Source organism: Pleurodeles waltl, chromosome 8 (assembly GCF_031143425.1).
Source record: "Pleurodeles waltl isolate 20211129_DDA chromosome 8, aPleWal1.hap1.20221129, whole genome shotgun sequence".
In the NCBI taxonomy this organism is placed as follows: Eukaryota; Metazoa; Chordata; class Amphibia; order Caudata; family Salamandridae; genus Pleurodeles; species Pleurodeles waltl.
The window spans coordinates 1169645663-1169668407 of record NC_090447.1 but is presented as its reverse complement, the minus strand read 5'-3'; the positions used below and the strand labels follow the sequence as shown (position 1 = coordinate 1169668407).

Below are 22745 nucleotides of genomic sequence, written 5' to 3'. Positions count from 1 at the left end.
TGAAAAGGAAGATGTTGCCACAAAAGTGTAATGGCAAATGTTATAATAATGCGTTTAGTAAACAAGACTTGGTACCCATACGCTATTAAAAAATTGTTAAGAGGCCTAGTTTGAGATTAACATGGGTAACTCATCCATTTTATGGTCAGAAGATTTTATCGTCCATCTTTTTCAGTCATCTGCTGGTTCAGCCTGTGGGATACAAGCCCCAAATCTTGAAGATATCAAACATTTGAGGCATGCTCCATAAGATGACACACTGAATGGCATTTTAACAAAATAGAACTTGTTCTTCGGTTTCGATTTTTGTTCAAGTTCTTCCATTATAGCACCAACTTATTGATTTCAAATCCCTGTCTAGTGATATCTGACATCTGGTACAGTTTTTATGGTAGTGGAAAAAAGGTTTAATTACTACAAACAATTAAATCTGTTTACCTAATCAGGGAAATGTTTTATTGCCCCAATAAGGACTTTTTCCATGGAGTTAATAAGAATAAAGGTGTGTTACACAAATGGGAACGGGTTAATCCCAGCTTGTTGCTGGCATATTTATTAAGTGAGAGAATGGATGGCTTATTATGCTGTCTAGATGACTGCTGCGTCTCCTTTAATAATGCAATCTTTCATTATGCTGTATGTGATTAACATTTCTTTTTGTCAGTTCCAATAAAAAGCAAAGGGATATAATTAAAATTGCGGTTTGATAGTTCCTGTTCACATGTGCATAAACATTTGATGGTCGCCCTAAAATGCAAGCCTTATAATCTTGAAGATTTAAGTGTTTGCAGATTGGATTATAAGACTGCTGTCAAGGATAGGAAAGCCAACATTAGAGAATAAGACTGAGATAATTTGTGGATAGTAAGGGCTAACAAAGATAATTGTGCATTATGAAAGATAATTAACCACAATTTCTGTAAGGACACAGGTGCCTAAACCCTGTCCACATCTATACCAACAGAGATTGGTGTCTCATTTGGGGACATTACCCCTAGTGCTAAATTGTTATTCTTATTTGAATTTGGAGTTGAAGGAATTCCAAGGGTAACAAATAAGAGCCCGTGTTGTAAGGCACCTGGCGCAGGCAGAGTTCCAATGGATGTTTAGAAGCAAAACGTTGATCTGTGGGCACAAGCAGTTGTAAACAATACTAAGACTAGCTCCCTTTCGTCATTGGCCAATACACTAATAGTGCCTATCTTTCAAAAGAGCCATAGAGATGTCCCCAATTTTTACTGTCCCATCTCTCTATTGATTTCAACAGTTTAAATAATAAGGATATTTTTGATGGACAGACTTGAAATGTAGGCAGAGGAAAATGTCATCTTTTTTTTTTAAAGTTAGGCTTTCATTGAAACATATTACACTAATCAAACGCAAATTTAACAGAATATAGCAGGTATCCCTTATTACAGTCCGCTAATATACAGTGCTGTCGTGCCTTTGACTGGTCTAGGTCTACTCATCTGCCGCGGCCGATCCCTCCTGAAGGCCATGTACAGACAAAGGGAGCATATATATCCATAGGTCTTGAGGGAGCTGGCTTCAAGGTCCAGTAGATCTCCAACTGTACTTGACAATAGCACATGTCTCTGGGTCAACATTGAGACACTGGAAACAACCCTCTTCCCCAATGTATCACCATTGTCCCCTAAGCAAGCAGCAGCAACGTTGTCACAAGCCTACTGTTGGAAATTGGATTTCTGGTTGGCAGATGTATGCACCCTTTTTAAGTGGGATCCACATTTCTAGTCGGGGTAAGTCACAAACACACCCTAGGTTAGCCTGTGCTCACACTGTGGTACCTTGGCACAGAGCAGTCATGCTAAATGTAAGAGACAATGTGTTAAGTATTTGTGGAACACATTAAACAGTAAAACAGTGAAAACACCAGAAAAAAATCGATGCCAGGTTAGAAAAAGAGTTTAATTGAATAAATAAAACAAGAACAAATTGACAAAAATTCAGTAAGCAGAAGTAGGGATATGAATTTCTAAAGGGAAAAAAAACAAAATAACACTTAGAAACAATAAGCACTCAAAATGGGATATCTGGTCACGCTGGACCGAGGCAAAGTCAAACGTTCAGGCCGACCGCGATGGAGCTCGGGCCAGATTCAGGGGCCCACTTGGGCCCACTGAAAAAATGTATCTTGATCTGGGATGTGAGGTGAAGCTGAAGCGATGCGTCGGTGTTGAGCCACGAAGTGGATGAAATGCATTAGTCTTCTCCATGCAACAGCAGAGACATGATGGGTCCAAGTGCGATTAGTTGGTTCTGAGTATGATGCGTAGCTGCTGCTCCAGCAGTAGGTGATCCACTGACTCTGAAGGTGAGGTGCCGGTTCTGAGGGCGATGACCTGGGTCCGCTTCATACAACAAAGAGGATGCGCTGATTCCAATTCAAGCAACGGTGAAGATGCACTGGTTCCAATGGGGAAGGGAGGGTTATGGATGGAGCAGCACTTTATACCCACTTCCAAGGGCCCTGGACTAGGTTGTCACCACTTGGCAGGGAAAGACTCACAGTTGACAGAGTCCAGGCGCTGTAGCAGGGTGAGTTAGTCTTTTGTGTCCCTGAGACTTCAGAAAACAGACCAGTCAACTGGCCCTAGAAGTCGCTCTGGGTTCTGGGGTGTAGAGATATCGGTCCAGTCCTTCTCATCCTCAGGCATGAGGGCAATAGGCTGCAGGTCAGCTCAGCAAAGCAGGAGTCCAACTCCGCAGAACACCAGTCCTTGTAGCCACACATCAGTCCTTCTTCCTGGCAGGTATCCACAGGTCCAGAAGTACATTGAGTTGGTGTTGTCTGAAGTACAGTTCAGGTGCCTTTGAAGCGGGGGAGACTTCAAAGAGCAGCCTTCGAGGTGTCAGAGACCCTGTCCATTCTGGCCTGGCTCCAGACTCACTACAGGGAGGTATGCAGCCCTTTGTGTGGAGATAGGCCCGGCCCAGTCAGGTGTAAGTGTCAGCACCTCCCTCCCAACCTGCCCAGGATAGCCCACCAGGATGTGAATGGCCTGTCAGTCACACCTAAGCTCTATATGTGTGTGGCTGTCTAGAGGGAATGCACAAGCACAGCTGTAACTCCACCCCAGACGTGTATTGGAGATGGGCAGTAGGCACCAAATTACTAAAGTAAGAAAATGCCAACTTTCTAAATGTGGCGTTTTTCAGCACTGCAATTTAAATTCCGACTTCACCATAAATTGTGATTTTAAATTGCCCAGACAACAAACTTGACAAACTGATCTTTTCCAGATTTTGAATTACACTTATAAGATGTAATAAAGTAATTCCAATGTTATGCTGTGCGAGAGGAAGGCCTTGGACTGGGCAATGCCAGGCCTGAGGCATGGTTATGGAGGTACTTGAATGGGTGGCACAATCAGTGCTGCAGGCCCACTAGTAGCATTTAATTTACAGTCCCTGGGCACATGTAGTGCACTTTACCAGGGACTTAAGAGTAAATTAAATATGCCAATTGAGTATGAGCCGATGTTACCATATTTTAGAGAAGAGAGCACACAAACCTTAGCACTGGTTAACAGTGGTAATGTTCACTGAGTCCTAAAGCCATCAAAAACAAAATGTGAAAATGAAGGGAGGTAGGCAAAAAGTTGGGAGGAAGACCACCCAGCGTAAGGCTGTCAGGTCTAACACCTGTGAACAGCAAGCGGGACAGTTTTGACATATCCTAGAATGTGTACAATTTGTGTTTTGGTAGCATGCATAACACAGATGTCTACTATGTAAGAATATACATCTGTCCAAAATATAGCCACTCCTGAGGAATGCCATGCCAGATGTAGGAAGTTGACTCCCTCTGTGCTGCACCTGGCACTTTAGGTCTTGTTCCAAAGACTAATCTTGTGAACCTGAAAGACTAATCTTGTGTACCTGAAGAGTTCAGTAAATTTGTTGTATGAATTTGAGATGAATGAGACTCAATCTGTATTTATGAGACAGGGCACTTGTTTGGCTGCACCAGAATTTTCACTGATCGTCCAGTTTATCGTCACCCAAGGTAGCCTGCTAAAGTAGTTGTGTCCTAGACACAAAGGCAGGTACTCCTATCTTGCATGACCGAGTACAACCGTGTGATCAGCCGCTTAGGGGAAGGCAAAGCTAATGCGCTATCCAGCGGTGCAAGGCTGGGGGACTTCTGAGGGTAGTCTGTATATGTCTCCCTGGGAGATCTCCATAAGAAATAATGAAGAAGTGTTTCTAGGGGTGTGCACATCATGCTGCTCGCAACAGCCTGCAGTGCAATGACTGTTCTGTCAGGGTAGAGTTTGCCGAGTTTCGTGAGCCCCTTATGGTGAAGTCAATAGCAAACCCGTCTGTCCATTGTGATGCATAGGGATGGGTTGTGCGCCACTTCTAGGCCTCTTGAGTACAGGCAGGACAGTTTGGGCCTCCTCCAAAGCCAGTTCCACACCCATATTGAACATTTAACAGTGTCTCAGCTTATTACATATGGAAGTGGGCCGTGAGGCCATCCAGTCCGGTGCCTTATCTCTGGGCTTACTGCAGATTACCCGAACAATGTCCACATCGTCAAAAGGGACATCTAAATAGTGCATGCTTGCCACATCCAACCACAGCAGTTGTACAAAATTGAAGCATGCAGCAGCATCGGCAGGGCTCGTCATAGCAGTGGATCGGTACAAGGTGGAGTAGTAAACCAGCATAGTTTGCATGATTTCAGCTGTGCCTCGGTGGACTGCTCAGTCATCTGTCTCCAACTCTGCACTATAAGCACTGCTCTACTTGTGTTCGAGTAGGAAAGCTAGGGTCATGTGTGATCTGTCTCCTTCTACATATTGTCAGGTTTGGGCTTCTTTATGCATGAAGTGGTGTCTCATTGTATTCAGAGACTGTCTCCTTGAGCTGAGCCTGGACCTCACTTTCACTTTTGAAAGTATACAAAGTCTCAAGGTTGTGAACATGGTCCTTCAGAAGAGCCAGGTGAGCCCGAAGGTACCACAAAGCTCCATATTGTATAGAAATGCACATGCCTTGTATATAGGCCTTCAAGGCCTCTCACAGCATGCCAGGTAAAGACATTGTGTGTTCACTAAGGGTGGAAAACTGTAAAATATTCCTGTAGATGTCCAACCTACAGACCATGTCGTCCAGGGCATTAGGAGTCTGTTGCTAGAAGAATAGGTTAGTCCCATCCCCAGCAGTCCGTATTGTGAGGAGAACCGGAGAGTGATCCGACAGGGTACTGGGAAAAAGTTCAACTTGCCATGTCCATGTGGCTGCATCTCTGGTGAGTAGGCAATAGTCCAGGTTCCCTCCCTGTCAAGGGAATGCCTATCATGCCATATGTCCAGTAGATTGTATTCTTCCGTAATGGTTTGAGGCTGCTTTGCTGCTCGTTGGTGAACTCTCCTGGCATAGTGGAACTTATCCACAGCCGGGTCTAGGACAACGTGCAAGTCGCCCCTCCATGTAACAGATGATGGCCCAAAGTCTACCATATATTGAGGAACGTGTCAGGGCTGTCCGAGTTGGTACCATATATACGCACAGTGGTAACCTTCTTGCCTCCCAGGATCCCATTTAAGATAACAAATCTGCCTTCTTTATCGCAAATGGAGAGGAGAGTGTACCATTGCAGCCCCTTCCGGAGCACCACTCCCACTCCCCTTCCATAGGTGGATTGAGTGGCCCTGTGCACCTCCCTGATCCAACCAGCCTTTAGTATTTAAAAAAATAATTGGGTGCCCAGTTAGATGTGATTCCTGAAGCAACCTTATGTCTACCCTGTGGCGCCTGAGGAACCAAATACCTGCCCCAGTTTGTGTGGGTCGTTCATGCCCCAGACATTCCAAGACATTAACTTGATTTCAGACAGTGCGGGGTCCTAGTCATTGTTCCAAAGGGGTATTATCTGCAAACTGATTAGTAACCTACGGTAATGTTGCTGCTGCATAGATAAGAGTGACTTTGATGTAGGCAAATTCGTGAGCATATCAAAAACACAGGGAGACATGCCTGTGTAACAAATGAGAAATCAAATAACCCCCCCCCCCTCACTTCATCAACCCCAGTTTGTTGGAGAACAAACCCACCCTGCCACAAAACATCAAATCAATGATAAAGGTATGCATAAACTGGGAATTAATACTGCGAAGCTCGGTGAGCCTGCATCTTATCGTGCCTAGTGACAGGAACATATGGCCAGGATATTAGGGGGAATCTAGAACAAAGGGATCCGAGCAGGTAGTCCGAAGGTAACAGTCATGAATAGTGATATTTATCACCATTTGCTAGTTTCCGACATGCAGAGAAATTAATGCAGGATTCTCCAAGTGTCACATGATCAGTGATTAAAACGCCAGCCCAGTTATAGAAAGACTGCCAGGCCTTCAGCAAGATTAGAGGAGGTCCAGTGAAATGGGAAGAGAAGCACAGGCAGCCTGGCACTGGGGCAAAATATCCTCGTGCATCTGGGGCTGAATGCTGTATATCTAGCCTATCTCACAGTCATTGTCACTAAGTGAATTTCCATGGAACTCTGCGCTAACAACTCTACTACCTATACCTGTATCTGCGGCAAAACTTGAGCACTGCTTTTGGATTGGTGAATATGTGTTTTGCCTTGTGCAATGACTCTTAATTTGGCTGGATAGAGAAGTGCTTACTGCAAATTGGCCTTCAGCAATAAGCACTGGCGAGGAGGAAGTATTTCTGGGCTGCCTGCACCACTGAGGTGAAATCTGGATAGATCAGCGATTTATTTTCCTAATATTGTAAATCTCTGTTCTCTCTTGCAAGCTTCAGGATGTTGTCTCTTTCTTGATAATGTGAGAGGCAGTGATCGAGTGTGGCAGGGTCCCCGGATGGGGGTACAGGCCAGAGACAGATATGCTTGTTAGACAGATAACATGCTTGTGAGGTGCTCACTGAAAAGCAATTGAAGCAGAGGTTCCACAAATGTATCCTTTTTACCTATGGGGATGGACTTCGGTATTCCAAGGAGATGGATGCTATTTCTTCTGGAGCGATCCTTCTGTTCTTTGTTTTTAAACTTGATAACTTCCAGATACTTTTTCATGCATAATAGCTGTTTATTGGAGGTGGCCATACTGTTCTCCGGATCAGAGACACTCTGCTCTAGCTGGTCCACACAGATATCAAGTTTGTCCTACTTCCCACACATCTGAACTAATCTGGTTGTTAGAGTAGCAAGTTTAAAGTCTATTGTGCTCAGGATTTTGTGCATGTCAGGCAGTATGTGTTTGATGTCAGTGTCGTCGCTAGTCCCATCGGAGTTCTGATGCTGGGGTTGGGTGCCATCAGCCCCACCATCGGCTGCCCATGTCATCTTCCTGGTGGCAAAGGATAAATGGACCGGTGTTGGGGTGCCAGGATGCCGGATTGGGTAAGTCTCCTCATTCAGCCCAAGTACGGGGTATGGGCAAACTCAGAGCTTCGCCTGTAGATGGAGGGGCACAGTCAAAGCTTCTCAGGGGATGGATCGGTTCTCTCCAGGCCAATAACAGTGCAGTCTGCAGCCCGGATCCACCAACAGTGATGCACTGAAGCCCCTCACCCCCACTGCTCTCGTTCTGCAGGGATGCAAGGATGGTCAACACCCCCACAGGCTCTGTCCCACAGGGGACTGAGCCCTTGACTGGGTCAGTTGTGCAACATTATCAACATATATGCAGGCCATAGTTTGTAGGCTCTTGTCCGGGTGCAGTCCACAGAAAGGTCTGAGGCCGCTGCCCCTCTTCCTTGCACTGGTAGGTCGATTTGGGTGCCATTAGACCAGCAGCAGCCTAGGCCCTCAACCTCCCACATTTCAGATGGGTGGTCCAGTCCTGGTGGCAGAGGCATGTCTGGGGGTCCGCACCCTGCTGATGCAGCTTGGGCAAGCTGTCCCAAAGATCAAAGGGGGAGCTTGTGCCGTGTCAGCACAGCATCCAGCAGGGTTGGACCCTCGGCGGGCCTTGAGGGTGAGACCGTCACATAGGCAGCAATTTCCAGTGTGGTCCTGTTGGAAATGGCCCTTTTTGCAGGGTTATCCCCAAACTTTTTGCCTTCTTCCTCCTATTTTTTGAGGTCTGTTTTTGCTGGTTTATTGTCTCACTTTACCTGCTAATCAGTGCTAAAGTGCAAGTGCTCCCTATAGAAATTGTACTGTTGATTGGTTTATCCATGATTGGCATATTTGATTAACTAGTAAAGTGCACTAGAGGTGCCCAGGGCCTGTAAATCAAATGCTACTAGTGGGCCTGCAGAACTGGTTGTGCCACCCACTTTAGTAGCTCTGTAAACATGACTCAGACCTGCCATTGCAATGTCTGTGTGTGCAGTTTTAAACTGCCAATTCGACTTTGCAAGTGTACTCACTTGCCAGGCCTCGACCTTCCCTTTTACTACATGCAAGGCACCCCTAAGTTAGGCCCTAGGTAGCCCCAGGGGCTGGGTGCAGTGTATGTTTAAGGTAGGACATATACTAGTGTGTTTTTTATGTGTTCTAACAGTGAAATACTGCCAAATTCGGTTTTCACTGTGCAAGGCCTATCTCTCTCATAGGTTAACATGGGGGTTGCCTTTAAAGTGCAGATTCCCTTTGAGAGTAGATAAAAATGTGGAGTTTAGGGTCTTTGAACTCACAATTTAAAAATACATCTTTTAGTGAAGTTGGTTTTTAAATTGTCTGTTTGAAAATACCACTTTTAGAAAGTAAGCATTTTCTTGCTTATACCATTCTGTGACTCTGCCTGTTTGTGGATTGTCTGTATGGGTCAGTTGGGCTGTTCACACCTCTCCTCTAGACAGTGAAACAAAGGGGGCTGGGGTAAAGACTGCATCTCTTGATTAGCCATCTGTGCTGGAGGGGAGGAGTGGTCACTCACACCTGAAAGGACTGTGCCTGCCCTTACACAATGCCGCCTCAGATCCACTATTAGTGTCTGGGGCCTGGCCTGGACAAGGAAGGATCTTGCAAACACTTGAGACTTTGCTTCGAAGTTTGCCAACTTCAAAGGCAGAACTGGGTATTAGAAGAAGACCCAAAACCCTAGACTTTTAGAATCTTTCTGGAATCAAGAGGATCCTCCGCCCAGGAGAAGAGCTGAAGGAGGAGTACTGTCCCTTTGCTGTGTTGCTTTGCTGGACTGGTCGGCAGTTTCTTCTTCTGCCTGAAAAGAGTGCAAAGGGTGAATATTGCTGTGTGTCCTGCTTGAGAAAATTCTCCAAGGGCTTGGAGTAGAGCTTGCCTCCTGTTGGAAGTATCAGGGACACCAAAGACTTCAGTTTCCTCGACCTGCAGCACTGGGAACTGTGTGTTTTGTGCTGTTCAAGAGGAGAAACCACTGCAACGCCGCCAACGACGCGGCTGGGCTGCACTGTGACCTGCCGACGCCACCCAGTTGCATTGCCCCGCTTCGCACTGCGACCCTGGTATCCCCGACGCCATCATCGGGCGATTACAGCGAGCCACTGCTCGCACCGTGACCTGTGGGCCCCGCACTCCATCATCGCCTGCTCACACCGCAGCCTGGGCATCCCCGATGACGCCGCTCCTGCTGACACTGGCGCCGCTGCCTGCACCTTGGCCTGTGGACACTGCTCGTGAGGTACACGAAGCACCGTCCCATCCTGCACCGCAGCCCCGGTCCACCGACTCTAGCACCATCGACTCCTGTGTCGTCACGAAGCATCCTGCCTGCACACCGGCCTGTGGACACTGCTCGTGAGGGTCACGGCGCACCGTCCCATCCCGCACCGCTGGCTTGGGCCTACCGACGACAGCGCTTCAGCAACGCCGCCGCCTCCACCGCTGCCTGCACCGTGAACTGTGGATACCACACGTTGCACCGCCCCGCTTTACACCGCAGCCCTGGTCTCACCGACGCCGCTGGACGCTGTCACCCAGCTCCTGCCTGCACCGTGACCTGTGGACAATGCGCGTCCCATCGTCCCACTTCGCACCGCAGCCCTGACACCATCCACGCCAGCGCACCTGACTTCATCAGCCTGGAGTTCGATCTGCAGCGCGTTTGACCACAAGGGCCGACTACTCCTGCACCGACTCCGGGACCGACACTGCAGCGTCAGTGACGCCGCTCTTCGGAGCTCACCGCGAGGATCACGATGCCCTGCAAATCCAAGGTACTTTTTGCGGGTTTTCCCGACACTGTAGCTGGCCCGCAACGCCGCGGCCGGCCCGAACTGTTGCTTTTGTTGATCACGACGCCGTCATAGCCCCAGGTGGAGCTTTCGACTTCAAGGAACTGTAGTTTTGAGTAAATCTTGGAGAATTCATATTTTTCTTACTGTATGTTGGATTTTTATCGTATTTCGTCTTGTTTTATACAGATAAATATTGGCTATTTTTCTAAAACTGGTGTGGTGTCCTTTTGTAGTGTTTTCACTTATTACTGTGTGTTATGTGCAAATGCTTTACACATTGCTTCTGAGATAAGCCTGACTGCTCGTGCCAAGCTACCAAGGGGGTGAGCAGGGGTTATCTGAGCGGGTATCGCCCTTATCCTAACTAGAGAAGGGGCCCCTACTTGGACAGGGTGCAAACCGACTGCCATCTAGAGACCCCATTTCTAACAGGTCCTCAGTGAGTAGTTTGACCGAGATCTCCTCACTTACTAGTGCTGTCTGTACTCACTGCGGCCTGATTTCCTGGTACACAGCAGAATCAGTACAGTGTTCTTGGAGACAGACTGCCCAATCCTCTGCAGGTTTGAGGATAAATGACAGATTTATCCCTCCGGCCAGCATAACCTCACTACATGGTGACTGTCTTTCAGACTAGCTCTCATCCTTTCGAACATACAGTAGAGCTTTCTGCGAGGTTTGGGTTCAGTAAAACAGTATCTCAATTACTATCTGCTGGTAAATAAACGCATGGTAGCAAGGAAGGGTTACTGCACATGGCACTTATAGATTTAAGTTCCGCATTAAATTGTGTTTGCCATTTCAAACATTGGGCAATCATGACTTCTAAGGGTGTTGGTGTAGAGATAATCACTTTTTAAGAGCTCTTTATTCAAATAGTGAAGAAAATGTTTGATGTGGGCCCAATGGAGAGTGTCAGACTCCCTCAAAATTGGTAGAGGAGTATGACAGGGGTACATACTAGCACCACTTTTATTTATACTCTACATAAATGTTCTAAGTAAGTGTGTGCTGGCAACTAGTTGTAATTTCCCACACGTCTGATTCTGGTGTTACTATACATAGACGATGCAGTGGTTATGGCCAAATTGGCCAATGGGCATAAGAAAATCCTGGATGCATTTGTCACTTTTATGCACTAACTAGATTTGAAAACTAACATAACTAAGACATTTGTGATGGTACATGGCTACAAGACCACAAAAACCAGTGAGTATAAAACTAGTAACTTTCAGACTGGTAAGGTTCCCACTTTTACGTATTTGGGTGTACTGCTGCATCATGCATGGAATTGGAAACATCTCAAGCATTAAGATAATGCGGTTTAGAACTCAACTTAGTTGTCTTTTTGTAGATCTACATCTAATTTAGGGACACAACCAATAGAACAGATGGTCATCTACATAAGTAAATGCATAGCGGTAGCTACATAAACTGCTTGAATATGGTGATATTCAAATGTTTCTGACATACAAAGAGTAGAGAATGGTTTTGTAAAAAGATTAGTATGCATGCCTTCCAGTAGCGCTACCTTTGTATGCCATGAAGAATTAGGATAGGGGTTTTGGAGATTTTTATACGGCTTTGACCACTATTTTTGAGAATTGGGCAGAACCAGAAACTGTGTTTAATCTCACAACGATCTGAGATTGTTTGAGACTGGATCATGCTGTAAAAATACTTTTGATAAAGCATGGAATGTCTATATGTAATAGGATTGGTAAACCAGAATTATTTACAGCCCCCAAAAAGATTGCCAGTAAAGATAAAGAGATTGCAAAGCCTCTATTTCATAAGTTGTGTAAAGAGAGCTTACAATGAGCGAGACCACCTGTTAGTAGTTATCTACCTTTGTCAACCTTAGACTACATGGAACCGTGCATACATTTTAATGTAATTTCCCAACATAGATATCTCAGAACATGCTTCCGATTTGGGTTATTACATTCTTTGGAAGTAATCTGTAATCTTGGGCAGTGGTTAGATGCATGTGTGTGCTGCCCTTGTGACCACCTTTCTCCCAAATATTATTGCATTTTATAATATTTTGTAAACTTTAAGAAGTTCCAAGGATACATTATATGGTTCCCCAACGTAAAAATATGAATTCTAAATAATTTAGGCCAGCTTCAGTTATTCTCCTTCCAGTATGTTTCGTACTTGTATCATAAATTTTTTGCAGAGTGCTATTTATATTCGAAAAACATTAAAATAATAACCTCCTGGTGTTGGTGTTTCTTCACCTTTCACGGACCACCGATCGCGTGCTGCTCCTCCGTACAGGCGCGTCAGCACATATTGCGTCGGGGCGGGGGGCAGTTGTTTTACGGTTTTACCAGTGTATGTAATCTTTACATTGACAGTTTAAGCAAACAAAGATTCAGTTGATTTATTGGTTGAATCAGGTTGTCATTTAGCAAGTAGGTTATCTTGAAACGAGAGTCATTTACCAGGTTTGCCATCATCACATTCCCAGGTAGTTTTCCAGAACCATTTAATTCTTATGGTGCTAAATGGGGTTGGTCCTCTTTTAGGGTTCCTTCACATGTGGCATCTATCTAATTCCAGCATTTCCATGTTCTCCTTGGTTATCTTTAAAGTGTATAGGTTAGTATTAGGATGCTGAACGATTTAGCGCTTCTCTGCTACTACTTTCTTAGAACCTGTAAATGCATTAGTCTCAGTGATTGTACAGAAATGTAGTCTACCAATTGAAAGGGACACAGGTGGGGGTAGAGAGTCCTGCTTCCAATCAGTTTGATGCAATCATAAATAGGAGTACATCTGAGTTCTGGATCCATTTGCCTTACCCCTTCCTGTAATATGCTTACTTTTTCTTGGACTCAGGAAGGCATTCTGAATTGTGTTTTACATTTTTTATTGCCACCTCAGGGTCTCGGTGTTCGAATGCGCGATCTTTGAGAACGTATTCTGTTAGGTATGGCATGCCCTTGGCTTTAGTTGCACTTATGTCTTTCCCTTGACAAAACACCTTTATACAGCTGTTGTCCTGAACAATAGACATATCTTTGTTGCTTCTCTTGTGATCTTGAATAATCTGTATCTCGCCATGGCTTGTTGCATGTATTTTAAGATCTCCTTTAGCACTTTAACAACCATCCCCCAATAACCTGTGAGAGGGCCGAGTCACCCATGGGGCCACAGGCCCCCTTAGAGGGCAGAAACAGTGCCTCAGGTGGAGCCTTTCTGAGATAGAGGGGCAGATTGTCCATCGTTTTGAAGTAGTGCTGGAACAAGTGGCTTTTTATTTTCTTGAATTCCATAAACTAAAGAAGCATTGAGGGTGATCCCAAGGAATGGAGGCCTGAGGGAGCAGGGTGTGCCTAGACTGTATTGAGGATTGTATGCATGTTTCTTTTTCTGGCATTTATTAATATCCAGGATATGTCAGTGTATGGATCCTGGTATAGCAGGTTCCTTAAGACATTGAGAGTTTGGCTTCATAGTAACCTCGGATTTTCTTTTTTTTTAGCATATGACAATCTTGTGGATGACACTGTATGTTTTAAGGAGGAATCCAGGCTAGAGCAAGATTGGATTTGGTAGCAGTATGGTTGTGCCTGAGGATGCAAGTTGTGACTGTGAGTTATCGAACGGTGGTGTTGACAAAATATAGTAGGTTTAATTCACTTATGTCAATGAGATCAATTGTGGTGGCATTTGAACACAGCAGTTTAATATATCCTTGGCATAAATCAAACTGTTCAGAACAGTAAAACCTACATGCTGTAAGCAGTGATGCACTTAAACCTTGTTGCATCTATTGCTGAAACATCTCTCAGACATTTGTCAGCATGTTCCGAAGCTCATTTCAATGTGTGATAACAATAAGTTATGAATTGAACTGTTTGAACAAATGCTTCTTAACCCCAATAGTATTGCTGAATATTATACTTGTGCTATACAGAAGGAGATTAAACATGCCAATCTGTTTTGACCCACACCAAAGCAGCAATCAAGCCACTTTGCTAGGTCATGCCCCCTTTCCTCGGAAACCTAAGCACTCTCCAATTCATTCAATAGTGTTGGGTCTTCTTGTTATGCAAATTGGATTTCTGGGTACAAATAGCCTTGGCTCCTGTCTGGACGTTTTGCCTCACTTAAGCATTCTCCCTGAGACAACAAAAAATGTAAATGACTGACCACGTGGTTACTATCACTAGAAAGTCCTCTTAATGTAATTTGCTTCCTTAGTTTTGAAAAGCCAGTTTGTTTCTAAAGCATGCAAGTCTGACAGTGGCTTGTTAAAGATGAGCATTGTGTAGGCCCCAGAAAAGTAAGGTTGCCCTGCAGATTCCCTATGACCTCTAAGGTGTAAACACATTTTAGCAAAAGGAGCACCAAACCACATATTTGTACATATTCTAATGAAGTTGGTAGATGTTACTTGAGCGTAAAATGCTGTATATCAAAATGAATGTAGACTGTCTTAGCAAAACAAATATATTTTCAAGAGCCATACTTTATTTATTTTTTTTTTTATTTTTTAATTTTTTTCACAGCTACCCATTGAAGACTTATGTAATTTGACCTCAAGGTCACTCGCGGTTTCGCTCTCCACAGCAGTACCAGAATCTACTGAGGACATTTTAATGAAGGGCTTCACTACATTGGGCATGCAGCATGAACGAATTGAAACTGCCCAGCAAGTAAGTATCTAGAATCCTTTGTCCTTAAAATCTATCTACGTTTGTTATTTTGTTTCCTGTAAAAATGTTTAGCATAGTCCAAATTTTAGATCTGTTTTCCCTAAGCTCTGACCTTTTCATTTCTTTTTTTATATCTAAGAGGTGGATACTAAGTAAATCATTACCTCATCTGTAATGGAACTAGTATCTTGTTTGCAGGCTTGATTTGAAACTTTTAAAAGCTCAAATATATGTGTATTTTTTTACTTATATTTTTCCAGATGAGCATTTTGCAAGACAGTTGGATTTACAGGGATGTGGACATGATGTCCTGTATTAAAACAAACATTAAGTAAACCTTAGGACTTATAAGTCACCTATCGGCAAGGAGGTACAGAAATCTCAAACAATTTTCCATATTATACTGATCAGTCTGTAGAAGGTGTCTTGTAAAATCAGACCATATGTCCTAGAGCCTGACCGTGCATGTAAACCTAGAACTGTAAGTGTCTTCTAATTTGTTGACATATATAAAATTGTCTTTCAGTTTGAACACATAATCATGCCTGGGACAGCTTAGTCTGTCTTCTTTTAGTGACAATTTCTGCATAAAACAGAAAGCATCTCTTGATGTTAATTGTTTTTTTCGAGTATACTGTGCCATCGTATCTCAGACTGCAGCCTTGGGCATACAGAGGTCTTTTTTGGCCAATCTTGCCCCAGTTATAACAAAAGAAAAATTGGGAGCGTTCCCAAGCCAATTGTAAAAAATGTGCCTTTCGTAGGCCATTTCTGACACATTTTCAATTGAGGGCCTACTCTATAAGATGAATTTCCATATGAGTAATGTAAGCTTGATGTATAAAGTGTAGCAATTTTATTTACTGTAATATAAAGAAAGTCAGGATTTGACTCAGCTGCACCTCTGATTTCTCTCAAGGTTTTTCTGCTTCATATGGTGTATCACACTGATCCCTTTGTTTGGGTTTTTGTGAAACTCTAAGGTTACTGGGCCTGCTAGAAGCTGTCACTTGCCACCAATGTCCCATTGCCATAGCACTGGTATACTGCAAAGTTGGATAGGCAAGAGAGTCCCTTTATATACTTGACTCTTGTAGGATGGTGACTGGGAGCAGTTGAGGTTTTCTGCAGGACTTGGTGGTGTTTAGAATCTCAGAATGCAGTATGACCAAGTAGATAATGCTTATGTACTTGGCCATTATTTACTTTATAATACAAAGTTTGTATAGCTCCCTATCTCTGGGTACTGCAATTTGTTTAAAGATCCAGACTCTTGGCATCTCTTCTTGTGGGGATGCTTCAGACTGAATAGATAAAGTTGGTGTAGTTTTCAGAGTGTTTGCATTGAAATCATTTCTGAGTGTAAGGCGTAGTCTTTGACGGGGCGATATAGTTGTTTGAATGGCAGTGACTGACCATGGTGGGTGGGTTCAATGTGCAGCATGTGGAATGAGATAGTGAGTTGATCTGATGTGTCCAGAGGTTACGGAAGGTGACAAATGAAGGATGTCATGAAAGTGAAGGTCCAGTCAAGGATGCTTTTATTGTAGGGTCTCTTGAGTTGATTGAGGATCGCAGTTTTAAAAAGAACCAGTGTTTTTGTTTTTTCCCCTGCAGAAATAGTGATTCTCTAGTAAAAATTCGAATGAGGCCAGCAGTGGCATTTTGTTGCCAGACTGAAACACTTTAGAATGGGAAAATTCAATTTACAAGGCGTTCATGTTCCCTCATTTGGGTTTCCCTGTGCATATATATGTATGAAGCAATTGGATAGCAAACAAATGCACAGTACTTAGAAGGGATGAATTTGAGGCTAGTGGGGTGGGGAACTATTTTTTTTTTAAATTTAAATTGCCCTGTACTCGAGTAATTGGTGAACTGTTCATACTATGAAAAGTGGCATTTCATTGTTGCTGTGCCATCGGAGGTTAGTGAGGAAACTGTTTACTTTGGCACATTTATCTGTTTTTTTCCCAAGGTTTATTTTTAAAATGTTAAAAATGTTTACAGACCAAAACTGGGCTAGCATCTTAAGCAATTAAGTAAAGCTTTAACTTAAAAGCCATATTTAAATAAAAGGATATTTATTTCTTACAGAGTATTGAAAGGATACCCTATTTGTTGCACATTCCGCTTCCATTTAGGACCCTTGCTTTTCAGTGTTATGAGGCGTAGAGAATAGCCGATATTGAACAAGTTTGTTACAAATGTATTTTGGTTTCATAGTTATGGGTACAAATTCTTTGGAAGGGTTCTCCATTTCATTAAAGAATGTTAATTCTCTTATTCGCCCTTGTTGGGCTAAAACTGTAATCTTTTCCCAACATGTTGTAATTCTTTTAGCAGCCATAGAGGCTATGTATACATAGGTGGGTCCGGGGCTCACTGTGCCACTGGAATCAAGCTAGCCCGGCTGATGAAGGGTGATACTCTGAAACCGGTCCCAGGATGCTTGTTTCCGGTCCAGGGAGGACCTTTACTGGCAGTTCGGGATTGACTGTTCCCATGGTCAAGACTGATTTGCATATGGCTGGGTCCAAACTGGGGTGGTATGGTGAGCAAAATAATTGATATATTAAACCCAGGTCAGTGACTGGGGTGAATGTTTGATTGGTTCCGCATTCCGTCCATCATTTGTGTTTGTTTGCTTTTGTTGCCTACATTTCTGGATCTTCAAACATTGTCAAACACACCTTTCAGCCAGCACCGAAGCAGTAATGGACACAGATTAGCTGTGCCCATGATTTCCTTCCAAAATGTACTTATACCATGACTTACCCACTTTGAAAGAATGAACCCACCATCTGTATCGATACACCAGGGATAAGCATCAAATTACTATGGGTTAAAAAAAAATTATGTGTGCAAATATAAAAAGATTTGTACTTGTTTGAGTGTGTGCTTGCCAGTTTTAGATACTACTGAGCAAGCTTCCTATGAACATCAATGTAGGTTTCTCATTTTTCTTTACCCTTGACTGACACACCCACCAATCCCAAAGTGGTTATTAGTACATATACTAACACAGTATTGTTGAATCCATCACTGACACTACATGGTGTGGAAGGTCTGCCATTGAGGGTTGTTTCTATGCCCATGCCACTAGTAATATAACTACCACTGGAACTCCTTCCTTCAAATTATTGAAGTGTCATGATTTTTCCATTAGGATATATATTTTTCATGATGTGCAACTCACAGCTCAGTCACGCTTGATTTAAATTCAATAATTGAATTTACAAAATAGACCCTAGCCCTGATACACAATAATAATAACTAAGATATGGTAAGCCGGATGACATACCGTGTTTATTAATTGCAGACATGTATCAAATTATTCAGTATGTATCTCAAGTCTTTATGAATTACCTAGAATGGAAGATAAATTGGCCATAGACACACTGTGACGTATGTTTGGGCTGAGTAACAACAAAATTCTTGGTCTAATACCAGCCATTAATGCTAGCAGGTAGCACACACTGACTTCCTCTTCTGAATCAATTGACGTGTAGTTCATCATTGTTTTACATTTTTTAAAATTCAATCGAAGTGTATGTTGATTGATTACTGACGCTAACATATTTTTGTCATTGGGTTGTGTAATTGAACCTTTTGTATTTGTTATTGTTCACATGATTATTCTAGTTTAAGCTCATCTTTTGTTAGTACAAGACTATTCTTCCAAATTTGGCTCAAATGTGCTGCAGTTTTCCTCACTAAATTAAGCAATAAGAGCTTTGTCAAGCCTTGTTGAAGGGATTTTGTTGAAAGACGAAACTATGAAATCTCTGAAGTCTGGCTTTAACAATCCAAGTGTTAAATATTGGGAGTGTGACTTCCACATTTTAGTTTGTTTCTTGTGCCAGTTATCATTGTTCCATCTGTAAACAATTGTCTGTCAATAATGTTGTCAACAAACCTTGTAGAAGCTCTTGTAGCTTATTCTCCTCAGCCAAAGGCCTGCATTGCGGCCTGTGACACATATTTTCAAAGCATATAACTTAGCATGCTAGTACCTGATAATTGCGGTTGATAAAAAACATGAATAAATAAACTACTGCATAATCGCAAGAGTCTGTCCACAAATTTGTACGTGGCTCTGGACTAATGCATGCTTTTATCCTCATACATATGCGTTTTTATTCAGGCAGTGCATCATTGGGTAAAGTAAAAATGCACTTTTTTGATTTATAGCTGCACGACGCATGGGTTTAAGATTTTCAGTAAAACTGTTTGACACAGAATGTGGTGGCTGTTAAAACTGATCTATACAGTCTGTTTTTTTCCCCCTTTATCCAGACTGTGAAGCAATTACCTATTCTTGAGAGATTGTTGCTGTCAGTGCTATTCTCTTGTTCTTTGTGGCCCTCAGCCATCGTGGTTAACTTTGCTCTTATTTTTCTGAAGATTTTCCGGTGAAGGCTTCACACTTATTAGCCACAGTTTTGAGTGTTCAAATACAAAAGATACGTCTTACATAATGCTGGCAGTGTAATCCTAAGTGGGTTCACTTAGCACCTCACCTCTTGCACAATCAATAAAGAATTTTGTTAATAAGCATTTTAAAAACCGACTAGCAAGCTAGTTTGCCAAAGAGTGCCTAAATGGTTGTTTGGAACATCTTGTAACTGATGCAACTTAGGAAGAATTGTTGTAGGTGAAGCTAGAGCTCTCTCAGTTCCTACTTTGTAAAAGCCCTTGGCTCACATCCTAGTCGGATATATTCTTAAAAGAAGGTTTGTTTGGGGAAAATAATTTTGATTTGAAGCTAATCAGGGACATTGTTCATGTCTAGACATGGAAAACCCAGCATGTCGATACAGACTGAACTTGAGACTTTTACCCCTTTTTGTACATTTTACACCCCTGGACTATCTATGTTTGATATCTTTACTTTAATGTAGAAGAATCTACAAGGTTTAGCACAAGAAGCAGCTAGACCAGCAGCTAGACCAAACCAAGGTTTAGAAGGTGTAAGGAATGACAACGTGACAAAATGCAGGAGTTATTTAAACCAATTTTAACCAGCTTTAGCTATGTTACGGAGAAAACCATGAAGGATCAATACACTGGTCAAGGAGAGGTGACAATAGACCTATTTATATCACACAATTCTATTTTGATCAGAATATGAGGCAGGCTACATGGTAGGCCAATGGGTGATTGGGTGTATATTAATAAGAGAAAATCCACCTATTCTAGAGCTAATAAGAGACAGATTAAATCTCTTTAGTGGCTTGCAAAAATCAAAGAAAGAACTTTAAAAGCTCAATTGCATCAAATTGGAATTTATTTTAAAAAAAAAACAAAGAAGGGCTATTAAGAGGGCAATTGCATTAAAATCAGATTTTGAACATATTTGGTTGAATTGTAAAACCTCCCAGTTTGAGTCCGTAAATCTTCAAAATGTTTGAGAGTGACAACAACTGAAGAGAGGAAAATGGAAGAGTGGATCCCCCAAAGGTGCCTTCTTGCAAGGTACATTTAGCGACCAGGTTTAGGGCCCTTCGAAAAGGAGAAAAGGGGTAATGAATATTTAATGTATTAATGGTAGTAGGGTGGACAGTTCTTCAGGGAGAAGGGAGCAGGTGAGCCTGGCTCTTGTTTCTCAGCAGGATAATGTAATCTATATTGTTTCTTATTAAGGTGGGAAAAACAACAAAAACTAAATCTTCTGAGTAGAGGATTGCTTCTCAAGGTTTTTTTATTTTCAAAGTTTTATTAATTTTTTTTTTAACAAAAGACATGATAGCATGATGAATACAATGCGGAATTCTTTGTGCATGCTTTTGTAGCAACTTTTAAAAAATGAGCAAAAGTGTGTTCAGATCATAGTTATATGTGAAACATTGTTGATGGCTGTATTAATAGAGAAAAAGAGAGAGAGGAGTTTAAGAATGCAAGAGAGAAGAAAGAGGCAAAACAAAACTTACAATGGGTTGGTGTTTGATACAGTTTGAAGTGACCAGTTTAAGATTTAACCGAAGTCCAAGTTCTTGTAGTGGAGGTGTCTTGGAGCAATTCTGGTCTTTTGTGTGGGTGAGATGTACAAAGGGACTACAGGGGGTTCACTCTTTGGATATGTATAGATCCAGTTTGTTCCACAGCTTGTGTGGTGAGTGGATGTGAAAGTTCACTGTGAAGGCCAAATTGTCTATATTTCTGGCAAAGCAATCCCCAGCCCACCAAGTATGATAAGAGACGTTCTGGTATGAGTACCATTCACTTAATGTCTTTATAATTACATAGTCAGTAGCAAGTCATGGAGGTTAATGTCTCAAGGTTTTTAACAGCATACAAACTTTGATACATATTAGTTTCTTTGGGTACCAGTACACTATTAGTCAGAGAAGATGATTTGGATAGAATTGGATTTGAGTTCTATGCGCATTATGAAATTGAGCATGACTTGTTCAAGGACAGAGGTTTTGAGATGTAATGCCAGTCTGATGCTGTCCCAAATTAACTATGTGGATGAGCAAGGCAGGGATCTTAGAGTAGAATGAGGAATATGGAGCAGGTGAAGGTGGGAAGGGGCACCATGGGGTTTGTTACCTCTTATTTCAAATGTGTATGTTTAAGTCTGCTGATCTAATTGCTACAAAATGTGAATGCACATTACTAACATGTTGAGTTGAATTTTGTTATAGTATGTCCACCCGTGTATTTATAAACATTTCTAGACAACCTACTCAGGAGAAGTATGAGGGCAAATCTCACCAAGTTAAGATTTGGGCAGCTTAAGAAATACCTATCCGGATTTTATGATTTTGTTAGCTGGATATTTAAATTTAAAAAGAGTCCTTGCGATTTCAAGCATCTAGTTGATGATCAGAGCAATTCTTATGATGTTCCTGACTTTGAGTGACCTAAAGGTTCTACCTCCACTCTAGCGAAGAAGATGGTAGCACAGTTTGGTCTGTCCGAATGGAAGTACCAGGGACTACTTGTTTTAGGCAAGTACCTATGGACTTTGCTAATACTTATCAACACATTAGTAGGAAATGGATTGATCCAGTTTGCTGAATCTTAGCCATAATATAATGTGTAATCGCACTCAGGATATTGAACACAGACAATAATGGACTGCTCTGTCGAATATTTTACATTCTACTTGGCATTTAAGATAACTTATATTTGCACTATACTGAGTTGTATATGTTTTAATGTTCATGTATTATCAGGGATGTGGAATTCCTATCGCCCGACGCCCGGGACATCTTGTTTGGGGTCAAGGGCAACAAGTTTTTATGTTTACTTTGTCCTTGGGACAAGTAGGCCCAACCCTCTGCAGCACAAACCCTTTGGCTGCCTGTTTACAGAGAGTGGAACTCTCTACAGTTGAGGTAATGTGTTTCCAAAAGATAAAGCTGTTCGAACTTGTATTTATGGTTCATTATTTGAAAACCTTCATTATTAGGGTGAGTGCTGTAAATAAATGTTTTAAGGTCACACTTCACTACTGACGTTGGTTCCAGTACAAATAAAAAAAACGTGTATACACATGTTTGAAAAGTTTAGGCTATGAAGTATAATGCTCCCAGAATGCTCTCTGATTAGATGCAAATGAGGTCTCATTTAGTAAAATGTTTTGATGCATGCTAGTATTTCCCAAAAATATTTCTAATGGAAAATCAGTGTAACCATTTTCAACATGATTATGGGAAGCATGAAAATAAACAAACACTGACAAAGCCAACTGATCTGACATATCTTTATAAGTCTTTTAGTTTCATCAATGCGTGTCTTGTTTTGACATGGCTTTTGTAACACTTTATTGTTGTGGGAGCTACCAGGCCCTCAACATTGTAACAAACACTGGCAAACAAAAAAAAAAACGTTTTTGAACTCTAAAAGCACACGTTGCCACCAGTGGCATAACAAAGGCCCCGCAGCCACCCTCCAGGGGGCCCC

General features: G+C 42.4%; 1 protein-coding gene across 2 annotated transcripts in view; it reads left to right on the top strand.

Annotated features, from left to right (window-relative positions):
* Positions 1–22745, top strand: part of COG3 (component of oligomeric golgi complex 3) — a 291820-nt gene that overhangs the window by 5154 nt on the left and 263921 nt on the right. For both annotated transcript variants that reach the window (XM_069205406.1, XM_069205405.1), the window contains exon 2: positions 14685–14831. In XM_069205406.1, coding sequence (XP_069061507.1) covers positions 14685–14831 — 147 coding nt within the window. The remainder of the gene's footprint in view (positions 1–14684; positions 14832–22745) is intronic.